Here is a 22,960-nt window from a genome sequence, read left to right as displayed (position 1 = left end):
TAACCACATTCTGACAAGACAGCTGCTCTGAAAAAGAAAACGATGAAGAATGTGAGCGAACATCAGATTGGAATCGCACGTGGTTAAGGAGTCTTGCTCCATGACTGTAATGATACAGATTTAATTTGTCCTTGGGGGTGCAGGTCACTCCAAAGACGTGCGTTCAGCGGGCTAAACTTTTGAGATGTCGTTAGCCTAAAGCGAACTGACAGAGCCCGTTATAGTGACCAAAAGCCACAAAAAAACACCCCCCCGAATGCACGAGTTGATCTGTCACAAATATCACTGGAGGGGGTGGTGTGCGGAGGGGTGTTATTCTCTGTTGGTCTCTTGTTTATTATGTCTTGGGTGTTTCATATAACAAATGGAGAGAGACAGTTTTCTCTCAGGGGTTCTTAGCTTCTCCCCACAGAGCGTGATTAATTGTTATTGTGGTCTATTTTTATGTCGAGTCCTGAAATACGAAGGTGCAAGAGAGGTAGCTTGACAATGTAGCTCGGGGCTCCCGCTGACAGTGTTTGCTTTATGGTATTTTCATATTTTATGGCCCCTGCTGATTTAGTTACTTCAAAATATTGCTCGCCATCAGACAGAACACAGGTTCTAGCGAGCCCTTTCTTCCATCGATAGCCCTGCGGTCCGGCGCATGTTTTATAGACGTGCTACTGCACCGTCGACAAGCACGGCTGACAGATTAGGGGACATCGGAGAGACTCTCAGGACTCTGTTTCATCTGTTCATGTCTTAATAATGATTACTCGACAGGCTTAAGACCAGATTTGACCTTCTTGTGCCCGAGTCAACTCACCCTGGTTTACAAGGTTTGGCTTCTAGAATGACCAGGCTGCCAGGTTGGAGAATTTGAGACCATGGGCAGGCAACCTCTTACATATAGTAGAGAGATGTTACCTGGGTGTTGCTTACTGGGCTGGATAGAGGAAGAGAGAGAGACAGGGAGTGTTTCTAATTATAACACTCCAGTCACAGTGCTGTGGTGGGCTGTAGCTTGCATGAGCAACCGCAGAAAGCTGACTTTTGGTTTAATTTGGAAGACTAGCAATAATCCAGACTAAATCTCTTAAAGCTGCAGCTTCCCCTCTGTCGGATTAAGGGGCAGTCTTAAAAGGATAAGAGCTGCTTATCAGTGCTTCCCTCAACACTTCCTAGTGACTTTCAAAAAGGTGTATATATGAAACTGGTTCCAGTCAGATAATGTGGCTATTTATTAGCGATTATGTGTCACCCAGAATATGTAGACATGAAAGCGGAAACTACTGAGATCATGTAATATTGGTGTGAATGAGTAAAACAAGTGGTAGCAAGCTAATAAATCCTAAGGCGGGAAAACACAGTATGTTAGGAAGCTTAAAATCGTTTTCTGTTAAACAACATTCTCTAAATTTCCTCTAACTATAAATCCTTTTCCATTGGTCACGTATAATCTAGTCTCCGCCTCAGACGTCACGCCCACAGACCATTGCCTGAACGTCTGATGCATACGGCACACAAAAGTGGAAATATTGGATTGGTTGAATTATACAGGATTTCCAGGAGACACGTGTGTCGCATTCTTTAACGTTCTTTAAAAGATGCCGTGGCACCAAACTCCTTTCATGAAAGAAGAAAGCCGTCGTGTTTACAACTGTGACGACGAAGGGTAATCAGGATCAAATATACTCTGGACTCACTGAAGTATGTGAAATATTTAAAGTTCGCAGCACAGAAATTTATTTTAACAGAGTTTTATGGTGGCGACATTTCCACGCCGAAAACAAACTGTGATTGGTTGTTTGGCATGTCGGCCAAATGGCCTCATGGGCGGGCCTTGGACAAAGAAAGCTGCCATGGATTCCAGACCTTCAGCTGTCGGTATTTTATACTTTGTATAATCTAGCCTCAGTAGGACACGTTTTATCTCTGTGTTACTATTTAGACAACAGATATTTTACTATATGTAATTCTTAAAAGGATAACCATTTTTAGTTTACCTTCATGTTGTTCCAAAGCTTTATGACTTTCTTTCTTCTCTGAAAAACAAAAATCTGTCACCCTTTTAGAACATTTAAAACAAAACCGTTGACCAAAATGATGTACAATTAAACAAATAATACTTCACTAGTATAGTTTCAAAAGCTACATCTACACCAACTTAAGTTTTAAGAAGTGATTTAAATTTTTTCAATTGTTTTTATTCCTGTAAAACTAAATCAGTGGACCTAATTGATCTAATTTATGGACCAAAAGCACTGAGACATTTTTCTAAATATCTTCTTATATTTGCCTAAATAAAGTTTATTGAAATGGGTCCCTTTAACTACCTCTTAAGAATATAAGAAAAAATAAAGTCTGTTAATTTTATTATAGACACATTTATCTCCGTTTTTCATTAAACCCACATATTCATTTCTAAATACTAAGACAACACAATAAAACCCTGAAAGATGTGTTTTGGAATACAGAGGTTTTGTAAAATAATCCTTTTCATAAACCCAGAAACAGCTGTTTTGCTATGCCTTTATTTATTTATTAATTATTTATTTTATTCAAGGGAATGGACTGACAAGTGAATTGACAGGACTGCATATGTACACGCTTTCAGTTTTCACTTTGAATACAATTCTTATTCGGAATGATAGCAAGATGGCTGGAAGTTTTATTTACTCGCTTGATGTAACACCGCAAAGCAAACATTTGTAAAGTGGATAACTCTTAGATCTGGAAGGAAGTTGGTGAACAAAGGCTGCGGTTGTCATTACTTGAATTATTTATCTTCTTTTTTTCTTTTTCTTTTTTTTTATTTCACAGCAGTGAGACACAGAGCAAAATGCGAATGCATCCAAAATGAGCCTGTTTGTTTAAAGCGCTGTTAATGAAGTGTTACTTTTTTCTTTTTTCTTTTTGCCTGTCTCACTGTGAGGGCTGCTAGGGCAACAAGCACTAATGCAGCACGTCATGATACGTGTTGTTTGAAATTGCATGAAAGCGAGAAGCTGGCATGTGTCTCACGGGGGTAAAGAGCGAGAGAAATAGGACTCCGCAGGGGCAGAGGCAGAGAGAGCACAACCTTTTTTAGTCTAGAAAGCGAGTATCCAGTGGGGAGAGAATCACTCAGGGAGCAATGCAAAAATAGAGGTGCGTGTGTGTAGATTCTTGTTTACAAGGTGACACCTTTTTAACCTCCTATTAACTGCATGCTCCTGAGAGCATCTGTTCTCCACTGGGAGAGGGACGTCACTTGATTCTTTCCCTCTGAATTCATCTTAAAGTTACTTTTTTTCTGGGTGTTAATTAGCAAAGAATCCAGCCGTGTTAACCGATGTATACAGGTTTTCATGAGAAAACCTATCAATGTTCAAGAAATCCATATGGTCAGAAATCACTACGTATTGGTTTTGTACGAACAAAAGGAGAGATAAATGTTCTCTCTCTCTGTCTTTAGACTCGATAGTCTCACTGTATTGTTTAAGCTGACCTCGGCTCGAGTCTAACTAATGATCTCTATTAAAGTGGGCCTGTTAACCAGGACAGTAATTATGTCGCATTTATCTTAGGGGCTGTTTGCCAGTCTTGGCAGGTTTGTCAAGCCACACTCCCAGTATGGGAACTATAATGCTAGACAGTTGATTGTGATAATTATAATGAGAACAATAGAGAGAATAACAAGGATTCTACTCATTAAAAAGTAAAAATCAGCTTCACTTAGCATATTAGTGCAGTTTGTTGGCATAACTGGACAAAACTTGAATGGATTTGTGGAGTGTTTTTAAATAAGAGAACGAATTTGAAGACAAATAAAGTCAAAGAATGAAACGGCATATTTTGTGTCAATAATTACCTGAGCGTAAACTACTAAAATCTACATCAAAGTCCCCCGTAGATGTTACAACTCCATTTTAAAACTCATTTTCAAAAAATGTCTTAAATTGCTTATTAACCTACAGCCTGGGACCCCAGGTGTCAGATCTCCTCTGTTTCTGCTAATCAGGGGAAGTGCTATTTTTCAAAGCTTGAACTGAACAAAATTGGAGCTGTTGGAGAACTCTTAGGTTGGCATTATTCTCGTGTAATGAGTGTAAGAGAGCCCAATTATTCCACTTGCCATCAAAACAGAGGAAGATTAACTCTTCTCCACTTTGACACTCTCCAGCAGTACTATCTTTTTATAGATGTTCGCACTCTTGATCTGTCTATGCTGCACTGATTTTATTTCTTTCTTTTCCTTTTTTTGACGCAACCTCTGCATGTGCACATGTGTGTGGCTTTCCTGTGCCTTTTTAGTGCTCAATAGCTTTATCAATATGCCTGCCACCTGAACAAAAACAAAAAGAGAATCCTGCAGCTCCTCATGCAGAATGGCTATGACTTGTCATCCTTCTCTGGAGAGTGGCATTAAAATGCTAAATTAGAGATACAGCCACGCTGCGCATATGGAGGGGGAACATTTTCGCCCAAGCTTAGTTTGAATCCCAGTTAAGTGTTGGGTTTTGAAGCTTAAATTGTCCAACTGCAGAGGGATTTCACCACTTTGCTTTTGAAAAAATGTCTTGTAGATTAAATGGAAAGGCCACAGCCGGAGCCCTCTGAATAAATAAAAAGAGTCCAGCTCTATAGGATATCACATTTTCTATCAGCCTGCACAAAACGGAATTGGCTGCTAATCAGGAGGAGCCGAATAACAAGAGATTAATAAAATGACTCACCACAAACACAAATGCACACAATCTGAATCTGAACAGTCACACAGTCAAGCTTTAGATATGTTGGGTTCTCAAAATACATAGACGCACACCCTCATAAACCTAGACGGCTTTGATAAGAGACAATTACCACGCATCGTTTACGATGCAAGCCAAATGATTTCAGCTCTTTATTTCGAGGAAGTCATGGTGAAGATAGTTTAACTACAGCGGCTTAATGCCCAAATACAAGTGATCTTTATCTCTTTATCAGCAGGAATGCAGATGTTTGAAGCACATAAGGGGTGATGCTCTGGGCCGTATGCTGTTGTTTTCGCTTTTTTGTCCACGGCCCCTTTGCCATCCTCCCCCCAAACCTGTTTGGGTCTAAAGACAGTCTAATACAAATTAAATTAAAGAAAGTCTGCACAGATAATCCTGGTGTGTTTCAGCTGCTGTGGCCACGTGGGGTCAAGCCCACAGCATCTGGCCCTCCTCGCCACAAGCTGCTCTGCTCTCTCTGGGAGCTGGAGCAGAGCAGCACCCCTACTGGCCCACTTAGGAGTGTGTGTGTACACGTGGTTGGGCCCAGGATGTGGGAATGTAAAACAAGGGTGTGAGCCTGTCAGCTCACATGTAAAGTGTCTTGCTGCATCTGTAGGTTTATTTGTTTGTACAGTGTTAAAGGAGTGTAGGGAAAGGGTGTTAAATAAGTGTCGCGATACAGTGGGGAGGAGGTTTTGAAGCAAATTGCTAATTGAAAATCCGAAGAAATGCATGCTCGAATTAGCCCCATATCTGTTGCCAGTCCCTCGTGTAACGAGAGGGGACGTTGTTGTGCGGTGGTGATAGCAGACTGTCAGCACCCTGATTAACATCTGCTCATCGTTCTACAGATGAGCCACTGATGTGTGGCGAGGTAAAGCATCGCTCTCGATCTGATGCTGACAGCTGCTGAAAAAGGCCATTTCAAATATTAGAAGCAGATGTGTCCAGAGTGGCTAAATCTGAGCGCTAACTACTCTTACAGTATTGCATCATGAATTGTGCTGATTGGGTCAAGCTTGTTATGATTACAGTGGAGTTTTTATCCGCCCATCTGTCTGTTAGGGCATCACGGGACCGTCTAGCCACTACTACGTCTATCGGGCAAGACAGAGAATGTGAAAGAATGTGAAAAAGGGCATAAACTGCAGCAGGGAGCATTTAGAGAGGTTGTTGCTTTTGTTTTTACTTATTTATTTATTTATTTATTGCTAGGAAAAAAAACTGAAAAGAACAACAACAACATTGTAATGATGTCGTTCTTAATAATGCTAGTAATAATAAAAATAAAAATACATTTATAAATATCTATATTTTTTATTTTAATTATACAAAATACATATTTAAAAGGTTAAAACATTTACTCACCCTTATATGCATTATTTTTTTATCTGTGGAACACAGAAGATTGACAAGATCTAAGACTCTCAAAAGCATTTAAGGAAAAACAAAGCTGCACAAACTTCATTGCTTCATTGAATGATAGATGAAAAATCCATATGATTATTAGATACTGCAAAGATAGAGAAGCTTGAGTCTTTCAAAGTGTCTAGACTGTGTGCTAACAGCTACATCATGCCTGTGGAGCCTGGGATCCGAAGCCAAGAATTCGGTAAACATTGTTTGTTTGAATAAGTGGGGAAGGTTGGAAGGATTAGTAAAAGATGATGAAGTTCTGTCTGCACCCTACCGCACCGCTTCCTGTTTGCACATTGCATCACATTGCATCTCCACGCACACCTTCTCATCTGTAAAGGATGTCAATAAGGAGATGTCAATAATGAGGCTGGCTCAATCCATCTTAGAGAAGGGGGAAGAGAGAGATAAAAAGACACAGTGAGAAAGAGAAAGTGCACTTGAGGCAGAGACAGACAGTCAGTATATCCGGGGAGACTAAGAGTCTGTAATGAGTTGCTGCAAATTTCCATCCACAGGAGAAAAAAAAAGCCTGGAAAGATGCTTTTGTGCCTTGTCATTGTGAAGAGAGGTGCCGTGCTATCAGCGGGGAGGCGAATGGACTGAAAATGTAGGTGGGTGGGGGTGTTGGACCGTCTGTTAGACATCTCAGTACGCTGACAGATATTTGGGAGAACATACCCTGAGATACTATGTCATTATTTTGGATCAAAGTGTCAGGCGGATATTTGATTTACACTCATAACAAAAGCAGCATCCACAATGGATGAGTCGGCACTCCCTGCTGGAGCCCAGTGCTGGATATTACACTGATGTAAAGGTGTTCACATCGCTCATCTCCACTCACGCCCGCCGAATGAGTCTCTGTGTGTATTAGTGAGTGTGTCTGTGTGGGAGAGAAAAACAGAAAGATGCATGACTATGGTGTAAAATGGCTCAATGGTGCTCATCCTGAGCTGTGAATATAACAGGCGAAGCACTCACTCTCTTCATGTTCAACAGTGCAGCTAGAGTTGTTTGGCATCCATCTATCTTTCTTTCATTCTATCTATAATGAGCAAACCTGTAATTTTAAGAATGAGCTAATTTAGCATCATTAAAAATGCTAGATGTTACAAACAATGTCGTTTAAGGATTTTAATGAAAAGTAGTGCGGTCAATCGATTAAAAACCTTTACATACTATATGTAGGCTATGTGTGCTGTGTATATTTATTAGGTATATATAAATACACACATGCATGTATATATTTCAGAAAAATAGGTTATGTTTATATATTAAATATATTTATTTATACACATATATTGTGCAAACAAAAACGTTTATAGTTGTATGCGATTGATCGCGATTAATCATTTGAAATTAAAAGATAGGTTAATCATTTGAAAAATGACTTTATATTACAAATTTTATATATTTAAATTTATTTACAAAACCATTCAAAATGGTTTTGTATGGTCAGAAATCAACGCTTATCTGTGCTCATTCAGCATGGATACAATAAATTGATCAAAACTGACAGTAAAGACTTTCTATTCATCAAATTATTCTAAAAGAAATATATATATATATATTAAGCAGCTGTTTTGCTGTAAGAAAACAAAGACTCTAACTGAATAACCTGTGCGTGTCACATCCATTTATCTAAAAGCTAGCGAAACAGCACAGGTTTGTATATACTGCTGTTATCTTGCATCAAGAAGACTCTCCTATTCCATCCCAGGTGAGGCCAGGTGGATATGAGGAGCCGCTTGAATGAAAGGAGTGAATGTCGTTAAGCCCAGGCATTTGAATTAGAATAACATCCCACTGGACTGACTTCTGCTAGTTGCAGCCATTTGAGTTTCATTAGTTTCTATGGCTAAATTGTCCTTTGAAAATGAAATGCGATAGTCAAAGCCCCCCACCCACGCACTACCACAATCACACACGCACACATACACCTTCTATTATGACCAGTCTTCTTCCTGTAAAACATCCAAGCAGATTGTGAATCTATGAAACGCACACACAGACACACATTGCGGGTCGAGAAGGATATCATAACGTCGAAAGAACTATTTATAGTGGACAGAGTATCTGATCAATTCCCAAACACCACAGGCCAACAACAACCCAAGTCTTCTTGTAAAAGAGAAATTACATACACATAGTACAGTAGATCAAAAAGTAGTGTCACATCAGTAGGGCTGCCCCCGACTTAAGATATTCCTAGTCGACTAACACTCCTGCATTTTAGCGATTAGTCGAATAATCGTTCATTTATGATATTAATATAAAAACTTGCGTATATACAAGGAAAGGTATAGTCCAAGTTGAAGTTTAACACTTGCATATGACAGAAAATGCTAAAGCGTGATATTAGCGCGTTCAAAATGAAAGTGAAGCGCTTAAAACAGAACAGTAAAGTGTTTAAAGTATACAGAGCTTACGGACACAAAAATCAGTGGCCGGAACGTTATAGGCTAATTATAACATAAAAACAGCAATCAGACTGCCTGTGCATTTTAATAATTTATTATAAAAAATACAAACTGTAACAGTTACAGGTCAAAAAAAAAAAAAAAAAGTTTTGAATAAAATAAACTAAAATTCGTTCTTTAAAATAAATTAAATAAACTTATTAGTAACTTAGGCCTAGTACAAAACAACGCAAAAAAACAAACAAATAAATACTGTAGCAAAAACGCTGTTTGGTGTAAAAATACAGTCTTCAAAAGGAGAATTAACAAAAACAAACAATTTAATAAATGCACATGGCACATCGCCAAAACTTAGAATAAAAAAGAAGGCGGCAAACAAATCAAACGCCTAAGTATTTGATTAAATTGTTTAGAACAACTATAATTAAGACAAAATGTGGAACAAATAATTTAAAGAACACTAATACAAATCAAAAATATCAGAGCAAAACCGCAAACTGCCATTAAGACGACAAATGAGTCTTGACCTGAAACAACAAATTGCAAACATCAGACTAATTTTTCTTACAGAATAAAAAACAACTTCTGCATTATATAAAAACAAATAAATAAAAATAATATGTATTTATTTATTTGTATAGCCTACCTGTTATAAAAATATATTATATTTATTAAATTTTATATTAAATTATATTTAATATAGCCTAACAGATAGCAAACAGAAACACTACAAAAAGGAAATTAAGCATTCTTACCTAAGCTTTCAATTCGATTTGATTTTTTTCATATTATGTGAGAGGAACACCAGCTTGTCCACATTGTTGGGAAGATTCTCGACTTGTTCACAATGAAGCCGGCCTTTGAAAAGATGCGCTCTGATGGAGTGGATGTGGAAGGGATACAGTGGAGGCGTTTAGCTGCTTTAGCGAGCTTTGGATATCGATGTTCATTTTTTTGCCACCATGCCAATGGTCCCGAATCAACCTTTGTTTTATCTGCCAAGTACATTTTTAGTTCATCCTTCTCTTCTGCATGCTCCTCCTCATCAATGGCCATCAGCATGGATATCTCGGCCTGCTTTTCCTTTTTCGGTTCGGGCTCACCCTCCTCTGCATGAATATGATTTAACTTAACAGCGCAAATGTGTTTATATCCTTATTGTTAAAACGAGGGGCCATGTGGTGGTTAACGTTACTACTTACATGTTTTAAATTATAAGACATATTCGATGTTGACGAGTGATAGGCAAATGTTTGCCTGCAGAGTTTGCAAACAGCCTTTTTAGGGTCGTCCTTCGACTTTTCAAAATGATCCCACACTTTGGACTTTTTTCCTGACATAATTATTAGCATCAGCCAGACACCTCTCCCACAAGTGCGCTTTGGTATACCGCGAGGCACGAGATCTCGTTAAACTCTCGTTGCTTTGATGTCATGTCATACACTGACTGCGCAGCCCCTGATTGCGTAATTTTTTCACGTGATTCTTTTTTGTGACTAACCACCTAATGAAAATGTATTCGACCAAGCCCTCTTAATATCGACTAACGTTTAGTCGACTATTTGGGGGCAGCCCTACACATCAGGAATACGGCCTTACATTAGCAAACAACACAAGAGTAAGACACTCCTTGCAGAAATGCAGATATGCATGGTAGGAAAGGTTATTTAAATCTTATCATCATGCTAAAAGGCAGAGTTCTGACATATGATGACTGTATGAATTATTAACATAGTTGCTATTAATGTATGCATAATTAATCACACACAAAATGAATGAAGCTAATAGTCCTTAGGATATGTAGATTGAGTCTTCTACAGGATCAAACAGAAGGGCATTTTTTTTCTCCCTTCTCGATTAACGGTGCAGCTGTTGATCTGGGAAATACCTGTTCCTACTTTCGTTGTTTATGAGAGCTTTGTGATTGTTTTCTTAAAGGAAATATATCTGCTACAGTTCGCAGGAAAAGCAACCCTGAATGAATGAGGTAGGGAAGCGTATTGTTTTCTCATTTGTAACACACTGTTTTGTCCCCACGGAGCACTGATCTAGTTAGTTGAATAATGCAAAGAAGGGTATACAGATGTAACCGCAGGATGTCGACTTAAAAATTATTCCTTTACCTATTTTTTTCAGCAATTGTTTTTGGAAAAAACAAATCACTTTGGACCCACTAATAAAATAAATAAAAAAAAAAACAGTTTTTAAAGCTCCAAAAGCGTTTACCCTTGGAAATGGTTCCCTTTCATAATAAGATGGATTTGAAACGGGCCAAATTAAGTTGAGTGTGAATTGACAGGTGATGAAGTGGAATGATCTCGAGGATATGGCAGCTTATTTATCACATGGGCTCCCGTAGCGATTGATTCGTTATAATTTGTGTTTGTAGGTAGCCGGCCGCTATTAAACGTCAACAAGTCCTCATATTCATCACGGCTCCTGCCGAAGAGGCAGAAATAGAAAACGTAATCTCATCCCGATGCCAGGGCGAGCCTGAGGCGCTCCTTCACCTCCCTTTATACCGTCGAGCCTCCCTGAGGGCTCACACGGTCTGTAAGAGAAGGCGGGGGTGGGGGAATCTATAAACTAGCAGATGGTAGAGGATCTATGGGAAATTCTATAATCAGGGGTTGGCAACCTAACACCGGGCTGAGGAGCGCCATGTTTCTCTGAGCTGGGGAAGGAAGGATAAATCCACTCCTACCAGGTGTGGAGATGAAGCCGCAGTGGTCCGTCCCTGTCGTCGTGGGTGCCATGCAGTTTAGAGATGCCATAGATCCACCAAAGAGATGGTGTATTGAAAAGAGAAGGCTTTGAGAAGGTACGAGACAAGAAAACAATGGAAATAAAAGTAAAGGAAGTCATGCATGTTGTAGAAAGAAGAAAGGGAAAGTGTGTGATGTCTGTGAAGAGCGACTCCATGTTGAGATTGGCTTTCAGTGTGCCGGTGGGTGTGAGACTCCCCTGCTCCATTCACGCAGTCAAACGGTAAACACATAATTTCTATGCAGCCTCACTGAAGCACTACATTTGTAGACATATAGACATCTCCTAAGCCTCCGTGGAAAATGCCACCCTTGCTACAGGCTCATTTCTGCTGCTATCACTAAGCCCTGCTCAACAAAGCCTGTCTCCAGGTTTTTTTTTTTTTTTTTTGTTAATGAGAAAATAGCTATGCGCTACCTGCCTTTGCCTCATGATAACCTCTCTTCAGTAAGCTCCTTGTGGACGGAGGTAAATAAACAACAGGACTCATTATGAGTACCAATTTCCTCCCAGCACTCTGGGGACTGTGTAAATGAGCCTTAAGATGACTGAAGATTCAGCTTCCAAATAACACAGAGTACAGATCTGCTGTTAAATTGAGTAAATGGAATGGTTTTATTTTAATTGAGGTCCTTCATATTGCTTTTCTTTTAGTTCATGTAATACATATGGTTTTTTTTTTAAATAATATGTATTTAGCCACAGCATTTGTATTCAGAGGAAGCGCAGTGAGAATATGCGTTTCTGCCTCTGACTGTGACATATTAGGAGTATTTGGACTTTAGTGGAGATAGAAGAAAAAGGAGACTCGCTTGATCTTCAAGACACATATTTTTTTGTTCCCAACCACTCCCTAAAATGAAAAAAAGGAACTGCTTCAAGCCTTAATTCAACTCGTTTTGTGTCCTGAAATCAGATTTAACAGGCATTTTATCTGCGGTTGTAAAAACATGGGTACAGTCTGATAATTATTAATTGCTGTTATAGTGTGCTGTTTGAATTACTGCATAATTTGAATGTGAAAATTCAGGTACGGGCTGTTGTATGAACTCAGAAGAGACAATATATAATTTGCAGCAGAGGTGTGACGTGTTTTTTTTTTTTTTTCATTCCTTTGACACCTGAAGACCTCCTGCTCCGCTCGCTCGGTGCATCTGGCCCCCGTACAATGAATGCTCTCACATCCGGACTAGGGAACCAATTGTCACGCTGAGAAGAAGGCAAATCAAATCTCACAGCGGCAACTAAGCGAGGAGATTGCTTTTCCTCTCCGCTGGCTGAAGTCGGAGGAGTTCGGTGGGGAGGGCTGTTGGGGTTAGAGTCTGTGGGTTAGAGAGAAAGAGAGAGTGGAAAAAAATGAGCTTAGGGTCTCGTTTACCGTGCCCTTTCCATTACTTTCCTCTCCGGCCTTTCCGCCTTTGTTCACAGAGCTCTTAGGGTGTGATTTGGCCCACCGGACCCTCAAGTATGTGGGAAGAAACACAACTATAATTAAGGGGATAGGGTGACACTGCCGCCAAACTGGGGCCACTCGGATCATAACAACACATTGTAGAACCTGATTAAGTAGCCATTTGTGGCAGCTCGTCTGTAGTTTAAGCAGCCCTCATCTCCGAGTCTGAAACCCGACCTCTGTGAAAGAAATATTGATAGCCCTTATGATTTGATGGCGGTCAGTGGTGTAGGCATACAGTACATTACTTTACAGGAAGATTGCTGCTAATGCATGGAAGCTCTCTGGCATAAGGGCCAAGGGCGCCTCTTAAATGCCCTCTGGCCATCAACCTGAATTAATGAAAAACACAAAGGAGTGTTGCATAATACAGTTTGATATCCCTTTTTGGATGAAGCTTACTAATTATGACGATCCATTAGCGAATCATCAACACACATCAATAGATGCTTTTGTTGTGGAATAATAGCACTTATCTGTCATGTTCTTGAAAGAACATGTTGATATCTGCTGGAATATGATATTGAAGCGTGTTTCGTAATATCCAGCAGTGAGATGTCTCTGTGGAACAGCAGCCGCATTTGCATAACTGAAGCTATTACTCCAATTAGCCCACTCTGATATAAGCAGAGAGATCAAAATGTCAACAGAAGGAAATCTGCTGAGATGACTGAGTCTGCATCATCGATAGCGACTCTTCTCGTAAAAGGGTCAGCGATCCGCGCCGCATAACTGCATTTCAACAGGGCTCTCATTTGTTTTAAGTGTCACAGCCGAGGAGAGCGAGAGCAAAGCTTCGTATGTGCAGACGCACAAGAAGGACAGCCTGGAATCTCATTCTCCCTGAAGAACTCCGAATAGAGCTGCTCAGAACCAATTATGGGCCGGCCACACGGAGGCAGATCATTTGGAAATTTGTATACTGTCTTTTTAATGAAGCTTTCCGTTTGTTACTCAGTCCATTGCTGCTCATTAGTCTTTTTGTGGACGACCGTAGAGATGGAAAGGCTCTGTAATGAGTTCTCACAGGGACTAAAGTAGAGCACAGGTGGGATAAAAAACTAAATTCTTTGCATATATATATATATATATATATACCTGCCCTGTTAGAGTACTGAAATAATTGCTCATGCCCATTACTTTGATATTAATGGAGTCAAGCTGGTCAGGAACAAAGAGGCAAATAACTACCTTGTGAGCAGCATCGAGAACAAACAAGAGTATGTTCTAAATTGTGGTCTGCTAATATAATGTTAATTAAAATGGCTTTTTACAAATGATCTCCTTGATTACAATGACTTAAGGTTTAATTAGAGCCATTGTAAACACCCATGCAGACACACAGACATGCACACATATACACAAAAGAGAGCGTTAACCTTCAGTGGGTCCAGATTCCACCAGCCCAAAAATCTCAGTTCGACGCCTGGTCAGCTGTCACTTATAATTAAAATGTTATCATGTGTAGTAGTAATTAGAGAGTGTGGAGTTGAGACGGTACTCAGCAGTGCATTGTCTGGTGATGGAAGGTCTACGGTGGACAGTGATGGGAATTACTTCTATGTAAAGCAAGAAATAATTAGTAAAAACTGTAAAAGTGGGATTCCATAATCCTTTTTGAAATTAATTCCACTAACATGTCACTTTTAAGTGTTTACGATTCTTGACGTGCACATCACACGCTGCAGGGATCTCCTAGCCACTGTTGATATACACAGATGGGGGAAATGCGCATGTGTTTGAGATCATAGATCTTTATGCAGAGTTATTCCATCTGTGATTTATGATAGCTTGTATCTGTCTCCCAGCAGCTAGTATGAATGTCCCTGGCTGGCGGCATAATCATTGGTCGTGTTGCACTGTCTGCATTAACCTTCTTATCGTCTGGGTGTCTGCTGTTGTCAGGGGGGCTGATGGCTAGACATACCCCTGGAAGGAAGCCATCGACTTCTTTTTCTGTCGCGGTTTAGAATCAGATGAAGTTGAAGTCTAGAGAGGAGGCAGGCTTCTCCCCATGGAAAATACCTGCATGTTGAATCTAGCTAGCTAGTTAGATTACAAATTACAATTACAATTACAAAACCAAATGAACGCAAGGAATAATATTTAATCACATTTAATTATATTCACCAATAGAGCAATAGTCATTAACATAAAAAATGATTTACATATTAAGAGTTTATTTGCAAAAACAGATAGTTTTTTTTTTTTAAATGTTTTCATTGTGTTTTATTGTGCTGTATTTTTTTGTTATTTTTACTTCATCAAAATATCCCAACTGCAGTTTGATTGAGATTAAATGTAATGCATAATGAAAAAACATGATTTTTGAGAAATTGTTAAAAAACTGAGTTATCTGCAAATTAACGCTTCATATATTTGTTTACCAAATAACGCTAAATATGAAAAATGCCATTTGGAGACATTTTGACCATGTAGAAGAATCGTTGAGTTCTAGAGTTCTGATTCAATTGAAAATTTGAACTGATTGATGGAAATGAATAGAATTTACCAACATTTAGACCACTGACTTAAGAACATGTCTGTCTTAACGCTCTCATTCCTGCAAGGCAAAAGACAAAGAGGATTGTGAAATGAGTCATGCTGTTTGCAAAATTTTGTGGCCAAATATAAAGTGCATTAAAGTCTTTGCATAATTCATTGTTCTGCTTAATTTCATAACACTAGTAATACCACCACAAATATGCTACAAATACTTGATATATATTTCACCCAGTTCTACTGTGTACTTCTATTCATTTATTCAGAAAGCACTGCTTTCCAGAGGACTCTGAAGTCTCTTTTTCAAATTGGGTCAAAGAGTCATCGTATGCAGATCATTGAGGCCTTTTCATCTGCATTTGTGAAGTTTAAAAATCCCCTGGCATACTCTTAATTTCCTTCCTCCATGTATTTCTTTGATATGTTTATTTTAGCATCCTCAAAAGTGGTTTGAGGAAAAGCAGCACTGGAAGAGAGGAAACTTTCTTCTCTAACCCCCAACCCCTCCTTCTGTTCCCCTATCTGGCTTAATGACATTTTGAAGAGCGTGGTCTGACTAAGGATGGTTTTGTGGGTGGGGGGAGGCTGGAGGAGTGACGACAGGAGCAGACTCACTGCAGCAGAACAGGCCACATGTGCTTAGAAAGAGAATGGGAGAGTTTGCCTTTGAAAGCCCAGGCAGCTAACTAGTCTCTGTGTAAAATAACATTTCTATTGAAAGGCAATTACTGGTGACATTATTTTGGTTGCTGCGTAATTAAATTCATTTTTGTTTTCTCTCTCTCTCTTTCTTTTTCTTTCTCTCTCTCTTTAATTCTGTCTCTTTCCCCCAGACGGAGAATTATTCCATTGACTCCAGTTATGTAAACAGCAGAGCTCACCTAATTAAAAGGTATGTCTTTATAAAGCAATCAGATTAACTTATCTCACTCATTTAGATGCATTCTTAAAGCGGCAAGATCATACCTTTTTTTAACTGTTTAATGTTCTGTTTTATGTGCTCACCATTTGCATGTGTAATAGAATACAATTTATGTACTATAGATTCCGCTTTCTCTCACCTTGATCAGATGCACTAGGTTTTTATTGTTTCGGGTTTCTGATGATGGATATTTCAGAATGAGATGTTTTTGCATTTTAGTTGTAGTGGATGGACATGCAGTTATAGTATGGTACATTTGTACTTACATTAGTATCTTTTTATCTCACACACAAAAAAAAATAAGATGGAATTTGTTATTAAAAATCTTTATTGGAAAATATGTTTTTGGCTCTTAAACCATCTTAGGGTTTGGCCACATACAGTAGGCAAGATATTAATACTCAACATGTTTACAAATGCCAAATGTTAAGCTTTAATAATTTAGGATCACAAGTGATTAAGCACATCCTCATTGGGTAGTTCTGCTTTCTTCTCCCGTATTAATAATTTCATCAAATCCCTGCAAAAAACGTGTATACATATGACATGTTAGAGAATATTAAAGCTGTAGCCCAGAGCAGAGGTTTGGGCGTTTAAGCTACATCCATGTAGATGTTAATCAGATAGCTAAATCTACAAGAGTTTAAATCCTGGAATTCCAGAGGATTCTTCCTCAGTACACACAAGGAGGGCTTTGTAAGACTACAGAGATAAGGAAAAGGTATCCTTATTTTGCATTGTGGAAGAAAAGAGCAAGGACAATAGATCTTTTGTACTGGCAGGACTTGGCCAGCATTCCTCAGTCCACCTAAAAGGAGGCTATTGACTGACACAGAGCATTGGCATGCAGACATCCCTAATGAAGGTCCTGGGCCGCCTGGGGCCCGGCTGCTACAGATGTGCACCAGGACCGCAATGCCTCTCTTACCTGGAGCAAAAAAACATTGCAGTTTACCTTAGTACTGCATTTTTCAAACCAATTACAGCAATTTTATCTTCTGAAAAAAGCATTGCCTATGTTTACATAAACAAAGAGTATTCCAGTGTCGGCTGTTTGGCTCTGCGACACTACAAAGAAATCCCCTCCGGAGCCTGTGGGCGAACAGACTGGGACAGGTGCAATTAGACTGATAAAATCAGAGGCTTCACTACCACCATTGCAGTGACATTGCTGGAATCCTTCACTCTCTCTCTTCCTCCTATCTTTCTCCTTAGAAGAGGCTACAGAGATGCTTTTGTCTATGTATGTCAGTGTGTGTATGTGTATGCATGCGTTTCTGATTCTCGCTGTTGCTTCAGAGGCAGAATGTGTTCCACTGGGCTAACTATCAAATTAAGGGAAATCAGGCTTATGCACTGCAGCTGTCAATTGGCAGCTTTTTCCCTCCACTCGCTCTTTTATGTCAGTGAATTAGGGTAAAGAAGGAAGCCACAGTTTGCTCAAATTGTTATATCTCTACTTAAACTTCCCTAAATGTATGTGTCAAAAATAAGTTCTCCTTAATAAGATTTTTTTTTTACTCTGAAAACCCCATGAAATCAAATATTTGTAGCTTTTTGTCAAAATAAGAAAGCTTTTCTTTTCCAGAAAAATATTGATAGCTCAAATATTGATAGCTTTTTTTTATTCACATTTTACATGGAAATATGTTTTAAAGTCATACTTTTTTGTTCACCCACGAATTACATTTTTGCCATCATTTACTCACCCTCATGCCATTCCAGAAGATGAATTTTATAGACCTTTTGAATATATCATAAACATAGTACAGATGTCAGGTGAGTCATTTATGTATACTAAAGCCATTAGATGTCACAAAAGTCAGAACAAATAAAAATAAAAAATACCAAAAAAAAATCAAATATGTCAGCACTGTAATTCATTACCTACATTATCATCACATGACCTAAATCATGACCCTTTACCCCACCATATCAGAATGTGAGAAAAGCCGCCTCTTTTCAGCTTTACCATATGTGTGGCTAAGAGCTAAATAAAGGTAGCACTGGGTGAAGAGTGATGAAACCAAATTTAACAGTTAAATAACACTTCCCTTCTTTCTCTCTCGTTTTTCTACTTCACCTGGCTATAGCACCTCAACATTCAAGGACATGGAAGGAAACAGTCTGAAGGACAGTGGCCATGAGGAGAGTGACCAAACCGACAGCGAACATGATGTACAGAGAGGGCACTATGCCGACACAGCTGTCAATGACGTACTGAATATGACCGTTCCCCCCAACAACTCGCAGCTACCTGACCAAGGTAAGACGGAAAGGTCTCGACTAGCTGAAAGCATCCAGAAAAAAAATGCACAGGCAGCACTTCTCTTCCTGGCGTGTCTTTGATACAAGCCCGGGAACATTATTGACGGATGTGAGCCACATCTACAGTTGACTGCAACACTTCAGATCCAGACCTAAATGGCAGCAATTACACTGACAAAGGTTGAAGGTGGAAATCTACATATCACACAGTCTCCTCATGCATAATTCACGAGGATCATTTAGCAGGGAATTAATGTTGATGTTTCTTTTTTTTCGACTGCCGTAAAAGACATCCGGTATGTTGGCAGGAGTCAGTAGGAGGTCATGTTCTCTCTCAGCTACTGCCACTCAACGCTACAAAGTTATAGAGCGACGAGTGGCAGCGCTACAGAGAATCAAAGCGCGGAGAAGACCAAAAGAGGGCTCCGAATGGTTTTATTGCACTGATTGTTTTGTGTTGTCATGCTCAATCAGCCTTGGATCTGTGTAATTTAGAACAATTGAACACCTCCAGCGGCCGCTAATAGTCAATAGTGAGAACTCAATTCTTGTCGGATGGAAATTAGTCAACCAATTTTCTGAATTACAATGAGAGCTTGACATTTGCTGAAAAGAATGAGAGCAGAATAAAGAGCATTTCTGAGGGAGACGAGGTCATTAAAATCGGCAGGACGGTCTCTCAGATTGAAGTTTAAAGAACATGAGGCATTGTGGCTTGCCTGCGATGTGCAAAATCAACCCTGGCTGCGTCTGACTCATAGTACTGCTTACAGATCTCAGCGTCTTGCTTGGGGAAGAAGAGCCTAATAAGAGAGCTAAGGAAGAGAAAAGACTGAGTCAAGGGCTATAAAAGAATTTAACTTGTTCCTCCTCACTGTATTTTTTCCCCTCTGTAAAGCAGGAGCTTGAATTATGTAGAACTGGCAGGTGAACCAATTAAGATCTCATTTGGTCCAGATCGTGTGCTCTATGGCTAATTCCCGCAGGCTAATTAGGCGGTTTGTTCTCCAGATGAATTGTAAGACGTATGGCTACCTGGCAACCGGAGAGGAGGAAACTTCCTCTCATTTACATTTTATATGTAAATGCGTCAGATGCATCAGCAGATTTGTTTGAGTGTCGTTAGGCTTGCCGCGGCATCCACGTGTTGTCTGAGCTCTGGAAACCGCTGAGAGGATTTATAAGCCTCTGGGTTTCCACGATGGAGATCTTTCTGCATTTCTTCCAATGCCAACTTTCTGTCAACGTATAATGAACAATGATTAGCAGGTCTCATGACTACAGTTTAAGCTATTGTAGATGTCTCTTGGTAAGAGAAATGCATATATATATAGGACTTATAAAATGCACTCTGACAAACCCTCCAACTCGGCACTCACATAATTTGACACAATTAGAAAAATGTACACAGAGAATGTTACAAGTAGATGAAGCCTTTCCAGGTCAGCCATTTTACCATTAGCAAAGCTCTGATCTGCTCATGAGCAAGCAAATATTAAAAATAAAGGATAGCAGATAAGCAAAATGAGCAAGCACTTTAACATCTCTGCAATCAGTTTTAACCAAAGGTAACCATTAGATGGTGACAAGTATCAGATACTAATGCCATTTTGAGGCTTGTCTTCTATCATATTATTCTGCAGCATCTACAGGCCCTTTGTCCCCAATGAAATGCAGTGCAGTGGACATACAGCTCTCATTTGTTTAGCCACTCGTGTGCCAAAGCCATTTATTTTTTATTTTTAAAGCCTGTTGAAAAATATGAAATTAACTGACCATCGTCCTTACATATCCAGAAATATAATGGAATTAATCCTCCATTGCAATCCTGAAACTCTGCCATTTTCTTTGCAAGGTAATTGATTTTCAATAATAACTTCTAAACCTTCAAAGACAGTCCTACTGGTAACTATATTGTTCTTAATCAATGGTATATGCTTTTGTCAAAATCATCAGCCTACATTATTTCATTATCTCCTACATTATCTCAAAGTTTACAGTGCTGTGATTCATCTCGTAGCTGCCCAGTTTGGTTAGTAGCTTAAAATGCTGCTGAAAAATTAAGTGGGCGCTGTTGCGCTTTACTAAGTTGCTTGCTGACTCACTGACTTACTTGGCCCAAAACATGATACCCAGGATGAGACTTTCAATCCTGGGACGAGACTAAGAAACCTCAGGTAGACCATTTGCTGAAAATTGTGATAGAACCTCCAGTGTTTGTCTACTCTTTTAACTTGTTTTGTTGGGTTTTGTTGCTACACTAGAGTCTGATGTAAGTGTAATAAATTTAGACAATCACAGAATCACTGAAAACCAACATGAGGCAGAATTCCCAGCTTGGAACCAGACACACTCATTCACCAGGACACTGAGGCATATGTCGGTTATAGTGGGAATACCTCTGATCTACCATTTTAGTGTTCTAGTACAGTGAAACAAGTTTAAACTGCAATTGCCAAAGGACATAAACAGAGACTCAGGATATAAAGACTCTTCTTTGTTGCCCCGTTTTGCTTTTTGTTTTCATGTTTTTTTTTCACCCTCATTCTTCCTGAAAACAAACAGAGGCAGGAAGTTGAGGGATAGCATGCTCCCTCCCGTCTGGCTCCCCAGGCTCTCGAGCAGTGTAAATGTTTATGATTCACGCAGCTCTTTGAAAAGGTAACGTTTGCACCAGGGACACAGTGTTACCTCCGGTTTTAAAATGGCTCCTCCCCAATTTCTCTTTCCATTGTGAGATGGAGTGTGAGAACAGGGGGAAAAAGCCCTCTTAGGACTGTAGTCTCTTAATACACAATACACAAACACTTCCTCAGGGGTGCTTCCTTCATAGCCTTTTATTCTATTACCAGGATCTATGTCTCTTTTCCTGCAGTTTGTGCTCCTTTTCTTTCAAGAATAGGGCAATTTATAGTGGCTTCTATGACACAAAACATTGTACTTATTGGGAGATGGCGTGTCCTTGACAGGAAATCGTGGGAGACGGTGCTAATGCTACTGTAGCAGGCCCGTAGTGGTCAAGAGGCAAGACTAATGATTGCATTAGGGCAGAATTACCTACAGTGCTCAGTGAAACAGTGATGAATGTGTTACAGTGTGGACGTCACTGACTGATCCCTTTAAAGCCTCCTTGCATTGAATTATATATCAGTTTACTAGAAAAAGACTCTTGAGGACGATGGTGCCTGATATAAATAGCACATAAACATGAAAAATATTTGTGCGTTTACTTTCCGCATACCTTCAAGAGCATTCACAGTCCCAAAAGAATCTCTGAATCTCAAGGACCGACTGTTTGTTCTAGGCCAGAGGTCTGGTTGAAGGCTATTTGTAGAGTTTCCAGTCCCACCAGACAAAATGACAGTCACCATTAAGCTCTTCTTCTCCGCTCTCTTTTTTCCCACCCCCCGAGGAGATTGAGGAGCTTTGGCAGCTCAATTTGCAGCTGCTGAGTTCCAGCATGTTCCACTCAGAGTGTCCCCGACTCCGGGAGTCTTTTATTCATCAATTCCTCTGTCCCCATGGGCTTGTATCTCCTCCCATGCCCCGGGATTTCACACTCCCTCCACCACCCAGTGCCCCATCAACGGACTCCGGCTTCTAATTGATTTTGATGAAATTGATAAAAGAGTTTCCCTTTTTGTCTCCATCACCCCCCATGGACCCCTCCCCACCTATTCCAAACCTCTCGCCCTCATTCACCCTCTCCTTCTTTCCAATCCGCTACTGGCAAGATCTGTATACGTGCCCACACTGCTCAACTTCCCAGCCAGTTTTCCCTAATATTAAAGGAATTGACAAGTATAAAAATCAGTTTTTGCTCTGCAGGCTCACCCTAAACTTTTAGGTGAACATTTATTTATTTTTTATTTTATTTATTTATTGCGTGGGGGCCTCTGATCACCTAATGGAAATGCTGACAGATGTCAAAATTAAGATAGGAACAGAGAAAGACAGAGAGAGGACTCAGAGTCAGGTAAGCAGGGTGCAGAGAACAAGTGAAATGATGTCTTTGACAGTTTGGTGCGGTTTTCTCTCGACTCTGAACTGAACTGCAGCCTCAAGGGTGCATTCTGACAGCTGACTTTCCCTAAAAAAAATATTATTAACATTTGACTGAATCAGACATTAAAGGCTCACTGAATTTCACTTTTAAATGTGTGTGGCTATTGGTGGAACTAAGAATGTTTGAGAAGAAAGGGTTTTGTATACAGGTATATAAACACTGGTAGAGTGTGATGTATTCTTGTGTAAAAAAAAAAGAAATAAAAACAAGCTAGACAAAATACAATGGATTTGAACAGGACGTGTATATTGGCCAGATCCAACTGTGTAAAATAGAATAGTGATTAAAAAATAGCACAGACAGAGTGCCTGTGTGAATGCCTCTTAAATGTGCTGTTTATTTTTCATGCATTCAAGCATTTTTCTCTCTATAAGGTGTCAGAGTATTACTGCAAGGTGTTGGAGCTTAACTCTGCAGCGGTTA

General features: G+C 39.6%; 1 protein-coding gene across 4 annotated transcripts in view; it reads left to right on the top strand.

Annotated features, from left to right (window-relative positions):
- Nucleotides 1-22,960, top strand: part of LOC132109624 (protocadherin-19-like) — a 58,391-nt gene that overhangs the window by 17,416 nt on the left and 18,015 nt on the right. For all 4 annotated transcript variants that reach the window (XM_059515862.1, XM_059515860.1, XM_059515859.1 and 1 more), the window contains exons 3-4: nt 16,115-16,173; nt 18,297-18,469. In XM_059515862.1, the coding sequence (XP_059371845.1) occupies nt 16,115-16,173; nt 18,297-18,469 (232 nt within the window). The remainder of the gene's footprint in view (nt 1-16,114; nt 16,174-18,296; nt 18,470-22,960) is intronic.

The sequence above is a fragment of the Carassius carassius genome, chromosome 29, assembly GCF_963082965.1.
Source record: "Carassius carassius chromosome 29, fCarCar2.1, whole genome shotgun sequence".
In the NCBI taxonomy this organism is placed as follows: Eukaryota; Metazoa; Chordata; class Actinopteri; order Cypriniformes; family Cyprinidae; genus Carassius; species Carassius carassius.
The sequence above is the reverse complement of the archived record's forward strand: the minus strand, read 5'-3'. Positions and strand labels throughout refer to the sequence as shown.